The sequence below is a fragment of the Oncorhynchus clarkii genome, unplaced genomic scaffold (genome assembly GCF_045791955.1).
Source record: "Oncorhynchus clarkii lewisi isolate Uvic-CL-2024 unplaced genomic scaffold, UVic_Ocla_1.0 unplaced_contig_10515_pilon_pilon, whole genome shotgun sequence".
NCBI classification, from domain to species: Eukaryota; Metazoa; Chordata; class Actinopteri; order Salmoniformes; family Salmonidae; genus Oncorhynchus; species Oncorhynchus clarkii.
Genome location: NW_027258086.1, coordinates 61,875 through 75,620, shown reverse-complemented (window position 1 = coordinate 75,620; position 13,746 = coordinate 61,875). Strand labels below are relative to the sequence as shown.

At 45.1% G+C, this 13,746-nt stretch overlaps 1 protein-coding gene across 1 annotated transcript in view; it reads right to left on the bottom strand.

Moving 5' to 3' along the window:
• The window catches only part of LOC139395250 (transmembrane protein 65-like), a 78,991-nt gene that overhangs the window by 21,076 nt on the left and 44,169 nt on the right, over positions 1 to 13,746 (bottom strand). Inside the window, exon 6 of the mRNA XM_071142900.1 lies at positions 6,677 to 6,719. Coding sequence (XP_070999001.1) covers positions 6,677 to 6,719 — 43 coding nt within the window. The remainder of the gene's footprint in view (positions 1 to 6,676; positions 6,720 to 13,746) is intronic.

The window sequence follows — 13,746 nt, the reverse complement described above, 5'->3', positions numbered from 1 at the left end:
GGGTCTCAACGGCATGTCGAGCAGCAGACACTTCCTGCTCGTGTCTGCCTAGCATCGCTCCCTGGATCCCGACGGCTGAGTGGAGAGGATCCGAAGTCGCTGGGTCCATTCTTGGTCGGATTCTTCTGTTATGGTGAGTGAATGAGGACCCAAAAGCGAACTAACTTAAACAGAGCTTCTTTAATAACCAAACATAGGTAGGCTCAGATAGACCGGCAGATTCCGACAGGACAGGACAAGGTTACAGCAAACATGACGATAGTCTGGCTCAGGCATGAAACACAACAAACAAGAATCCGACAAGGACAGGAACAGAAACAGAGAGAGATATAGGGACCTAATCAGAGGGAAAAAGGGAACAGGTGGGAAACGGGGTGAATGGGTAGTTAGAGGAGACAAGGAACAGCTGGGGGAAAGCGGGGGAGAAAAGGTAACCTAACAACGACCAGCAGAGGGAGACAGGGTGAAGGGAAAGGACAGAGACAAGACACAACATGACAGTACATGACACTATTACACCAGCTGTAAACTTGACATTATTCTGTATGGATGAGGAACAGAGACAGGTAAAGCATTACACTGTCTCTATTACACCAGCTGTAAAAACCTGGGCATGTGACGAATAAACTTGATTTGATTCAAAAAAGTTTCTCAGAATAAGAGTTCTGGTTCAGGTTCAGCTGCGCCCTTCTTTATGAGCTAAAAACACTGATCCTAGATCAGCACTCTGAGATTTATGAATGCAAGTCCTGAGCTTTAAGGGATCACCAGAGGAAAGATCCCATTCATTGCTGGAGTGATATACTATGGTAATACGAAATTACCATAATACGAAATATGGAAATATTAAATTCAACCAGTAAATATGCACGGTAGAAAACCTTCTGGCACAGACGTCTGTGCATGGAATCATAAAAAAATGGGGGAAAAATGTTTTAAATCATCATTAATCAAAATACATGCTGTTATTCAACACCAGCCCTTCTCGGTCCTGGCCCTCCGATGGTGGAATGAGCTTCCCCCTGAAGCTATGACAACAGAGTCCCTGTCCATCTTCCCCCCCTGAAGCTATGACAACAGAGTCCCTGTTCATCTTCCCCCCCTGAAGCTATGACAACAGAGTCCCTGTTCATCTTCCCCCCTGAAGCTATGAAAACAGAGTCCCTCTTCATCTTCCCCCCCTGAAGCTATGACAACAGGGTGCCTGTCCATCTTCCCCCCTGAAGCTATGACAACAGAGTCCCTGTTCATCTTCCCCCTGAAGCCATGACAACAGAGTCCCTGTCCATCTTCCCCCCCTGAAGCTATGACAACAGAGTCCCTGTTCATCTCCCCCCTGAAGATATGACAACAGAGTCCCTGTTCATCTTCCCCCCTGAAGCTATGACAACAGAGTCCCTGTCCATCTTCCCCCTGAAGCTATGACAACAGAGTCCCTGTACATCTTCCCCCCCTGAAGCTATGACAAAAGAGTCCCTCTCCATCTTCCCCCTGAAGCTATGAAAACAGAGTCCCTGTTCATCTTCCCCCCCTGAAGCTATGACAACAGGGTCCCTGTCCATCTTCCCCCTGAAGCTATGACAACAGGGTCCCTGTCCATCTTCCCCCTGAAGCTATGACAACAGAGTCCCTGTTCATCTCCCCCCTGAAGATATGACAACAGAGTCCCTGTCCATCTCCCCCTGAAGCTATGACAACAGCTGTGTTGTGTTATGTAGTTGCTGTGTTATGTAGTTGCTGTGTTATGTGGTTGCTGTGTTATGTGGTTGCTGTGTTGTGTAGTTGCTGTGTTATGTAGTTGCTGTGTTATGTGGTTGCTGTGTTATGTGGTTGCTGTGTTATGTGGTTGCTGTGTTATGTGGTTGCTGTGTTATGTAACAAACTGAACACCTTCTTTGCCCGCTTTGAGGATAATACAGTGCCACCGACGCGGCCCGCTACCAAGGACTGCACCCCCCCCACCTCCTTCTCCATGGCCGACGTGAGTAAGACATTCAAACGTGTTAACCCTCGCAAGGCTGCCGGCCCAGACGGCATCCCTAGCCATGTCCTCAGAGCATGCGCAGACCAGCTGGCTGGTGTGTTTACGGACATATTCAATTTCTCCCTATCCCAGTCTGCTGTCCCCACATGCTTCAAGAGGACCACCATTGTTCCTGAACCCAAGAAAGAAAAGATAACTGAACTAAATGACTATCACCCCGTAGCACTCACTTCTGTCATTATGAAGTGTTTTGAGAGACTAGTCAAGGATCATCTCACTTCCACCTTACCTATCACCCTATTTCCACTGCAATTTGAATGCCACCCCAATAGGTCCTCAGACGATTCAATCGCCATCACACTGCCCTATCCCATCTGGACAAGAGGAACACCTATGTTAGACAACATAGAACCCTCAAGTTCAGCATTAAGCTTGAGGCCCTGGGTCTCAACCTCGCCCTGTGCAATCCTGGACTTCCTGACGGGTTATGGACTTCCTGACGGGCCACCCCCAGGTGGTGAAGGTAGGAAACAACATCTCCACTGATCCCACAAGGGTGCATGCTCAGCCCCCTCTTGTACTCCCTGTTCACCCATGACTGCGTGGCCATGCACACCTCCAACTCGATCATCAAGTTTGCAGACAACACAACAGTAGTGGGCTTGATCACCAACAACGACAAGACAGCCTATAGGGAAGTGGTGAGGGCACTCGGAGTATGTGTCAGGAAAACAACCTCTCACTCAACGTCAGCAAAACAAAGGAGATGATCGTGGACTTCAGGAAACAGCAGAGGGAGCACCAACAAAGGGTATATAACAAAGTATTGAGATAAACTTTTGTTATTGACCAAATACTTATTTTCCACCATAATTTGCAAATAAATTCATTAAAAATCCTACAATGTGATTTTCTGGATTTTTTTTCTCATTTTGTCTGTCAAAGTTGAAGTGTACCTATGATGGAAATTACAGGCCTCTCTTAACCTCTCTCCAGTTTCATCCTGACAGGTTAGAGGACATCATTAACCTCTCTCCAGTTTCATCCTGACAGGTTAAAACATTCATTACCTTAGACGAGCTTCTTTCTTGGCACTCCTATATGCCCCATAAACATCACTATTGGGTCTTTTTTTCGTTTAAATCGGTCCATATATACCCAAAATAGCTTTGTATGGAGGTTGTGTCATTCAGAAAAAATCATCGTTTTTAAACGCTGCGTAATTTTTTAAAATTAAAAAAGTCGACGATAAACTTTCACAAAACACTTCGAAATCCTTTTGTAATCCAACTTTAGGTATTAGTAAACGTTTATAATCTATCAAAATGATTACAGGGCGATGTCTCTTCAATAGGTCCTCACTTCAAAAACAATGCCATCTGATCTCTCCTTAAACTGCATCCGGGTGAAGACTGGGAAACTGGAGGTCAGACAGATGTATTTTCCAACAATTAATTCAAGGTGCAGGCAGATTCCCATTAAATTCTGTTCTCTTTTAACAACTGGTGGAAGTGACTTATGGAAATTATTTTTTGCTTTCAGAGAGCAGTTTTTCTTGCGTTTTTCAATGAAACACACGATCTGTTATAGTCACAGCCGTGATTTAACCAGTTTTATAAACTTCAGAGTGTTTTCTATCCACACATACTAATCATATGCATATACTATATTCCTGGCATGAGTAGCAGGACGCTGAAAAGTTGCGCGATTTTTAACAGAATTTTCAAAAAAGGTGGGGGTAGAAGTAACTTAACCTCTCTCCAGTTTCATTCTGACAGGTTAGAGGACATCATTAACCTCTCTCCAGTTTCAGCCTGACAGGTTAGAGGACATCATTAACCTCTCTCCAGTTTCATCCTGACAGGTTAGAGGACATCATTAACCTCTCTCCAGTTTCATCCTGACAGGTTAGAGGACATCATTAACCTCTCTCCAGTTTCAGCCTGACAGGTTAGAGGACATCATTAACCTCTCTCCAGTTTCATCCTGACAGGTTAGAGGACATCATTAACCTCTCTCCAGTTTCATTCTGACAGGTTAGAGGACATCGTTAACCTCTCTCCAGTTTCATCCTGACAGGTTAGAGGACATCATTAACCTCTCTCCAGTTTCATTCTGACAGGTTAGAGGACATCATTAACCTCTCTCCAGTTTCATCCTGACAGGTTAGAGGACATCATTAACCTCTCTCCAGTTTCAGTCTGACAGGTTAGAGGACATCATTAACCTCTCTCCAGTTTCATCCTGACAGGTTAGAGGACATCATTAACCTCTCTCCAGTTTCATCCTGACAGGTTAGAGGACATCATTAATCTCTCTCCAGTTTCATTCTGACAGGTTAGAGGACATCATTAACCTCTCTCCAGTTTCATCCTGACAGGTTAGAGGACATCATTAACCTCTCTCCAGTTTCATTCTGACAGGTTAGAGGACATCATTAACCTCTCTCCAGTTTCATCCTGACAGGTTAGAGGACATCATTAACCTCTCTCCAGTTTCATCCTGACAGGTTAGAGGACATCATTAACCTCTCTCCAGTTTCAGCCTGACAGGTTAGAGGACATCATTAACCTCTCTCCAGTTTCATCCTGACAGGTTAGAGGACATCATTAACCTCTCTCCAGTTTCATCCTGACAGGTTAGAGGACATCATTAACCTCTCTCCAGTTTCAGCCTGACAGGTTAGAGGACATCATTAACCTCTCTCCAGTTTCATCCTGACAGGTTAGAGGACATCATTAACCTCTCTCCAGTTTCATTCTGACAGGTTAGAGGACATCATTAACCTCTCTCCAGTTTCATCCTGACAGGTTAGAGGACATCATTAACCTCTCTCCAGTTTCATTCTGACAGGTTAGAGGACATCATTAACCTCTCTCCAGTTTCATCCTGACAGGTTAGAGGACATCATTAACCTCTCTCCAGTTTCAGCCTGACAGGTTAGAGGACATCATTAACCTCTCTCCAGTTTCATCCTGACAGGTTAGAGGACATCATTAACCTCTCTCTCCAGTTTCATCCTGACAGGTTAGAGGACATCATTAACCTCTCTCCAGTTTCATCCTGACAGGTTAGATGACATCATTAACCTCTCTCCAGTTTCAGCCTGACAGGTTAGAGGACATCATTAACCTCTCTCCAGTTTCACCCTGACAGGTTAGAGGACATCATTAACCTCTCTCCAGTTTCACCCTGACAGGTTAGAGGACATCATTAACCTCTCTCCAGTTTCACCCTGACAGGTTAGAGGACATCATTAACCTCTCTCCAGTTTCATCCTGACAAGTTTTCTGTTTAGCTATAAACACATTGTGCACATTCCAGGTAGTCTTTTTTGCAGTTGTTCTCCGCAAATAATCAGTTCTCACAATGCTTGGAGAAGTCTGGAAAGTTCTCAAAAACCACATTAGGACTGTAGCAATCTTCCTATAGCGGCTACAATAGGATGCTAACAAGGACTGTAGCAATCTTCCTATAGTGGCTACAATAGGATGCTAACAAGGACTGTAGCAATCTTCCTATAGCGGCTACAATAGGATGCTAACCGGGACTGTAGCAATCTTCCTATGGCGACTACAATAGGATGCTAACAGGGACTGTAGCAATCTTCCTATAGTGGCTACAATAGGATGCTAACAAGGAGTGTAGCAATCTTCCTATAGCGGCTACAATAGGATGCTAACCGGGACTGTAGCAATCTTCCTATGGCGACTACAATAGGATGCTAACAGGGACTGTAGCAATCTTCCTATAACGGCTACAATAGGATGCTAACAGGGACTGTAGCAATCTTCCTATGGCGACTACAATAGGATGCTAACAGGGACTGTACAGTGTGACTGCAATAGAACTCCACCAGGGACTGTACACAGTGTGACTACAATAGGATGCTAACAGGGACTGTAGCAATCTTCCTATGGCGACTACAATAGGACTCCACCAGGGACTGTACACAGTGTGACTGCAATAGGACTCCACCAGGGACTGTACACAGTGTGACTACAATAGGACGCCACCAGGGACTGTACACAGTGTGACTACAATAGGACGCCACCAGGGACTGTACACAGTGTGACTACAATAGGACTCCACCAGGGACTGTATACAGTGTGACTACAATAGGACGCCACCAGGGACTGTATACAGTGTGACTACAATAAGACTCCAACAAGGACTGTACACAGTGTGACTGCAATAGAACTCCACCAGGGACTGTACACAGTGTGACTGCAATAGAACTCCACCAGGGACTGTATACAGTGTGACTACAATAGGACTCCACCAGGGCCTGTACACAGTGTGACTACAATAGGACTCCACCAGGGACTGTACACAGTGTGACTGCAATAGAACTCCACCAGGGACTGTATACAGTGTGACTACAATAGGACTCCACCAGGGCCTGTACACAGTGTGACTACAATAGGACTCCACCAGGGACTGTACACAGTGTGACTGCAATAGGACTCCACCAGGGACTGTACACAGTGTGACTACAATAGGACTCCACCAGGGACTGTACACAGTGTGACTCCACCAGGGACTGTACACGGTGTGACTACAATAGGACTCCACCAGGGACTGTACACAGTGTGACTCCACCAGGGACTGTACACAGTGTGACTACAATAGGACTCCACCAGGGACTGTATCAGCCCTAACAGACGATTGGTTTGATCTGCCTTTTCTTACCCGAGTCCAGCCAGGTCCGACACAAGGTTCCCCAGGGCAGCAGCTGCAGAGAGAGAAGAGAGGGAGGTCATGGTTCTGCCCGGGTGACGGACTGGTTGATGACGTCAAGAGGTTAAAGGTCGTTGTATGCTCCAATGAGATCCATTAAAACGGAGTAGAGTTGGGTGTTTAATTGTTGTATATGGAGTTATTTCTACCTATGCTCCTGGAACAACACAAGGTGTGTGAACCAACAAACCCTCTTTTCACTGACTGATTGTTAGAGAACTGGGCGCTTCGTAAGAGGGAGGCTGTGCTGGAACAGAGAGGAGTGGAGCAGGCTGTCTCTGACTCATCATTAGACAGTAGCTGTGTCTCTGACTCCTCATTAGACAGCAGGCTGTGTCTCTGACTCATCATTAGACAGCAGGCTGTGTCTCTGACTCATCATTAGACAGCAGGCTGTGTCTCTGACTCATCATTAGACAGCAGGCTGTGTCTCTGACTCATCATTAGACAGCAGGCTGTGTCTCTGACTCATCATTAGACAGCAGGCTGTGTCTCTGACTCATCATTAGACAGCAGGCTGTGTCTCTGACTCATCATTAGACAGCAGGCTGTGTCTCTGACTCGTCATTAGACAGCAGGCTGTGTCTCTGACTCATCATTAGACAGCAGGCTGTGTCTCTGACTCATCATTAGACAGCAGGCTGTGTCTCTGACTCGTCATTAGACAGAATGAACCTGAACTAATAGAGAGAAAATCATGGTAAATGAGATGCGACAGAGCCAAATGTGAATTACCGTACAGCTGGTTTGTTAATGGATTTCATCTGCTCTTCCTGCTCGTTCGATGCTGAAAACAGTTTATTTACACTTGCGTCTGTCCAGAGACTGAGACAGACAGAATCACGACCCACAGGACTGATGTGTTTTAACTGTGACTGACGTGCCTGGAACAATCATTGATCTGAATGTCATGGCAACGCAGGGTCGTTCTGGAGTCATGTAGGCTGCGAGGGACAAGGGGTCTGTTTAATGTCAACAGATACCCATGTTAACACAATCTATGTATTTCAATATCAAACACACAAAAGAATCACTGAACGTCACATTAGAACGGCCCATAACAAAATTGCTGTGTTGAAGATTAAGAACCAACAAAGGATCTAGAACCTTAAAAGGTTTCTTCGGAACCCGTTTTGGTTCCAGGCAGAACCCTTTTGGTTCCAGGTAGAATTGTTTTAAGTTCCATGTAGTACCCTTTATACAGAAGGTTCTATATGGAACCCAAAATAGTTCTATTGCGGAACCAGGTTTCTACCTGTAACCAAACATGGTTCTCCTATGGGGACAACCGAAGAACACTTTTGGAACCCTTTTTTCTAAGGGTGCAGTTACAGTAGTCTGAATCTAAAACTACATTGTGAAGATAGTGCATCTTGATTGGAGGAGAGAGAGAGAGAGAGAGAGAGAGAGAGAGAGAGAGAGAGAGAGAGAGAGAGAGAGAGCAGGACCAATGGAATTACAACTGTTTCAAGGTCAGCTGTCTGTAACTTATTTCAGCCTCAGGGTTTTGTCCCAAATTGCACCCTATTCCCTGTATAGTGCACTACTTATAACCAGGGCCCATAGGGTAGTGCACTACTTATAACCAGGGCCCATGGGGTAGTGCACTACTTATAACCAGGGCCCATAGGGTAGTGCACTACTTATAACCAGGGCCCATAGGGTAGTGCACTACTTATAACCAGGGCCCATAGGGTAGTGCACTACTTATAACCAGGGCCCATAGGGTAGTGCACTACTTATAACCAGGGCCCATAGGGTAGTGCACTACATAAGGAATAGGGTTCTATGTGGGATGCAGGCCAGGCTGTAGCAGTACTGTAGCAGGGCTTCTGCAGGTTTTTAGGCAGCCATCCAGAGAGAGATGGAGAGAATGTGTACTAGACTTATTTAACAAGATCAGAGCCTAATATAAGTCCAAAACAACATCCATCATATTGAACAATTGGATAGTGAGAAGTACAATAGGTTACATGACCAGCTGGAGTTTACATAGAAAGCCTTCAACTTCAGGTTGGTTTTGACTGATGATTCCAATTCATTTGTCAATTTAAAGCCGCCGACATGATTTATAATCCAATTTAGTATCCCCTGTGGACACTCAGAACTCCCCAAGAATCTTACTATCTTAGCATTTTGTTTCTCTGGTGTAGATGTTGTGCGGTATGTACAGTAATGTTAAGACTCTCTTAGATGTTAGTCTATCTGTTAGAAACGCAGCAGGCTTGTTTCAGAAACACAGCAGTGAGGAAATACGATTACAGACAGAAGGCAGAACTAGTGATATTCTCCTCCTTTATCCCCTCTGGTACTTTCATAACAGGAAATACGATTACAGACAGAAGGCAAAACTAGTGATATTCTCCTTTATCCCCTCTGGTACTTTCATAACAGGGTGAAGAAACACTGTGGTCAAAGTGAAATTCGATCAAAAGTTGTTCTCTCTCCTTCTCTCCTCCTCAGATCAGCTGCTAGTTATAGTAGAGCTCTGGACCCTGTTAGTTATAGTAGAGTTCTGGGTCCAGCCTGCTGTTAGTTATAGTAGAGCTCTGGACCCTGCTAGTTATAGTAGAGCTCTGGACCCTGCTAGTTATAGTAGAGCTCTGGACCCTGCTAGTTATAGTAGAGCTCTGGGTCCTGTTAGTTATAGTAGAGCTCTGGACCCTGCTAGTTATAGTAGAGCTCTGGACCCTGTTAGTTATAGTAGAGTTCTGGGTCCAGCCTGCTGTTAGTTATAGTAGAGCTCTGGACCCTGCTAGTTATAGTAGAGCTCTGGACCCTGCTAGTTATAGTAGAGCTCTGGACCCTGCTAGTTATAGTAGAGCTCTGGACCCTGCTAGTTATAGTAGAGCTCTGGACCCTGTTAGTTATAGTAGAGCTCTGGACCCTGTTAGTTATAGTAGAGCTCTGGACCCTGTTAGTTATAGTAGAGCTCTGGACCCTGCTAGTTATAGTAGAGCTCTGGACCCTGTTAGTTATAGTAGAGCTCTGGACCCTGTTAGTTATAGTAGAGCTCTAGGTCCTGCTAGTTATAGTAGAGCTCTGGGTCCTGCTAGTTATAGTAGAGCTCTGGACCCTGTTAGTTATAGTAGAGCTCTGGTCCCTGTTAGTTATAGTAGAGCTCTGGACCCTGTTAGTTATAGTAGAGCTCTGGTCCCTGTTAGTTATAGTAGAGCTCTGGACCCTGTTAGTTATAGTAGAGCTCTGGGTCCAGCCTGCTGTTAGTTATAGCAGAGCCCTGGGTCCAACCTGCTGTTAGTTATAGTACAGTTCTGGGTTCAGCCTGCTGTTAGTTATAGTAGAGCCCTGGGTCCAGCCTGCTGTTAGTTATAGTAGAGCTCAGGGTCCAGCCTGCTGCTAGTTATAGTAGAGCTCTGGGTCCAGCTTGCTGTTAGTTATAGTAGAGCTCAGGGTCCAGCCTGCTGCTAGTTATAGTAGAGCTCTGGGTCCAGCCTGCTGTTAGTTATAGTAGAGCTCAGGGTCCAGCCTGCTGCTAGTTATAGTAGAGCTCTGGGTCCAGCTTGCTGTTAGTTATAGTAGAGCTCAGGGTCCAGCCTGCTGCTAGTTATAGTAGAGCCCAGGGTCCAGCCTGCTGCTAGTTATAGTAGAGCTCTGGGTCCAGCCTGCTGTTAGTTATAGTAGAGCTCTGGGTCCAGCCTGCTGTTAGTTATAGTAGAGCTCTGGGTCCAGCCTGCTGTTAGTTATAGTAGAGCTCTGGGTCCAGTCTGCTGTTAGTTATAGTAGAGTTCTGGGTCCAGCCTGCTGTTAGTTATAGTAGAGTTCTGGGTCCAGCCTGCTGTTAGTTATAGTAGAGCTCAGGGTCCAGCCTGCTGTTAGTTATAGTAGAGTTCTGGGTCCAGCCTGCTGTTAGTTATAGTAGAGCTCTGGGTCCAGCCTGCTGTTAGTTATAGTAGAGCTCTGGACCCTGTTAGTTATAGTTGGGCTCTGGACTCTGCTAGTTATAGTAGAGCTCTGGGTCCTGCTAGTTACAGTAGAGCTCTGGGTCCTGCTAGTTATAGTAGAGCTCTGGACCCTGTTAGTTATAGTAGAACTCTGATTCCTGCTAGTTATAGTAGAGCTATGGACCCTGCTAGTTATAGTTGGGCTCTGGACCCTGCTAGTTATAGTAGAGCTCTGTACCCTGCTAGTTATAGTAGAGCTCTGGACCCTGCTAGTTATAGTAGAGCTCTGGACCCTGTTAGTTATAGTAGAGCTCTGGACCCTGCTAGTTATAGTAGAGCTCTGGACCCTGTTAGTTATAGTAGAGCCCTGGGTCCAGCCTGCTGTTAGTTATAGTAGAGCTCTGGGTCCAGCCTGCTGTTAGTTATAGTAGAGCTCTGGGTCCAGTCTGCTGTTAGTTATAGTAGAGTTCTGGGTCCAGCCTGCTGTTAGTTATAGTAGAGTTCTGGGTCCAGCCTGCTGTTAGTTATAGTAGAGCTCAGGGTCCAGCCTGCTGTTAGTTATAGTAGAGTTCTGGGTCCAGCCTGCTGTTAGTTATAGTAGAGCTCTGGGTCCAGCCTGCTGTTAGTTATAGTAGAGCTCTGGACCCTGCTAGTTATAGTTGGGCTCTGGACTCTGCTAGTTATAGTAGAGCTCTGGGTCCTGCTAGTTACAGTAGAGCTCTGGGTCCTGCTAGTTATAGTAGAGCTCTGGACCCTGTTAGTTATAGTAGAACTCTGATTCCTGCTAGTTATAGTAGAGCTATGGACCCTGCTAGTTATAGTTGGGCTCTGGACCCTGCTAGTTATAGTAGAGCTCTGTACCCTGCTAGTTATAGTAGAGCTCTGGACCCTGCTAGTTATAGTAGAGCTCTGGACCCTGTTAGTTATAGTAGAGCTCTGGACCCTGCTAGTTATAGTAGAGCTCTGGACCCTGTTAGTTATAGTAGAGCCCTGGGTCCAGCCTGCTGCTAGTTATAGTAGAGCTCTGGGTCCAGCCTGCTGCTAGTTATAGTAGAGTTCTGGGTCCAGCCTGCTGTTAGTTATAGTAGAGCTCTGGGTCCAGCCTGCTGGTAGTTATAGTAGAGCTCTGGGTCCAGCCTGCTGTTAGTTATAGTAGAGCTCTGGGTCCAGCCTGCTGTTAGTTATAGTAGAGCTCTGGGTCCAGCCTGCTGTTAGTTATAGTAGAGTTCTGGGTCCAGCCTGCTGTTAGTTATAGTAGAGCTCTGGGTCCAGCCTGCTGTTAGTTATAGTAGAGCTCTGGGTCCAGCCTGCTGTTAGTTATATTAGAGCTCTGGGTCCAGCCTGCTGGTAGTTATAGTAGAGCTCTGGGTCCAGCCTGCTGGTAGTTATAGTAGAGCTCTGGGTCCAGCCTGCTGTTAGTTATAGTAGAGTTCTGGGTCCAGCCTGCTGGTAGTTATAGTAGAGCTCTGGGTCCAGCCTGCTGTTAGTTATAGTAGAGCTCTGGGTCCAGTCTGCTGTTAGTTATAGTAGAGTTCTGGGTCCAGCCTGCTGTTAGCTATAGTAGAGTTCTGGGTCCAGCCTGCTGTTAGTTATAGTAGAGTTCTGGGTCCAGCCTGCTGTTAGTTATAGTAGAGTTCTGGGTCCAGCCTGCTGTTAGTTATAGTAGAGTTCTGGGTCCAGCCTGCTGTTAGTTATAGTAGAGCTCAGGGTCCAGCCTGCTGTTAGTTATAGTAGAGCTCTGGGTTCAGCCTGCTGTTAGTTATAGTAGAGCTCTGGGTCCAGCCTGCTGTTAGTTATAGTAGAGCTCTGGGTCCAGCCTGCTGCTAGTTATAGTAGAGCTCTGGGTCCAGCCTGCTGTTAGTTATAGTAGAGCTCTGGGTTCAGCCTGCTGTTAGTTATAGTAGAGCTCTGGGTCCAGCCTGCTGTTAGTTATAGTAGAGCTCTGGGTCCAGCCTGCTGCTAGTTATAGTAGAGCTCTGGGTCCAGCCTGCTGCTAGTTATAGTAGAGTTCTGGGTCCAGAACATCACAGCCTTGTCTTTCTACTGTTCACTGAAACAGCCCTGCAGCATCTCAGTGGGAGAGGATTCACAGTCTATTATACAGCAGAGCTATATGACCAGCAGACACACCTCCACATGGAATACTATACTGGATCTGAATTCATTTACTCCACATGGAATACTATACTGGATCTGAATTAATTTACTCCACATGGAATACTATACTGGATCTGAATTAATTTACTCCACATGGAATACTATACTGGATCTGAATTCATTTACTCCACATGGAATACTATACTGGATCTGAATTCATTTACTCCACATAGAATACTATCCTGTATCTGAATTCATTTCCTCCACATGGAATACTATACTGGATCTGAATTCATTTCCTCCACATGGAATACTATACTGGATCTGAATTCATTTACTCCACATGGAATACTATACTGGATCTGAATTCATTTCCTCCACATAGAATACTATACTGGATCTGAATTCATTTACTCCACATGGAATACTATACTGGATCTGAATTCATTTCCTCCACATAGAATACTATACTGGATCTGAATTCATTTCCTCCACATGGAATACTATACTGGATCTGAATTCATTTCCTCCACATGGAATACTATACTGGATCTGAATTAATTTACTCCACATGGAATACTATACTGGATCTGAATTCATTTACTCCACATAGAATACTATACTGGATCTGAATTCATTTCCTCCACATGGAATACTATACTGGATCTTAATTCATTTACTCCACATTGAATACTATACTGGATATGAATTCATTTCCTCCACATGGAATACTATACTGGATCTGAATTAATTTACTCCACATGGAATACTATACTGGATCTGAATTCATTTCCTCCACATTGAATACTATACTGGATCTGAATTAATTTCCTCCACATAGAATACTATACTGGATCTGAATTAATTTACTCCACATAGAATACTATCATGTATCTGAATTAATTTACTCCAAATGGAATACTATCCTGTATCTGAATTAATTTACTCCACATAGAATACTATCCTGTATCTGAATTAATTTACTACACATGGAATACTATCCTGTATCTGAATTAATTTACT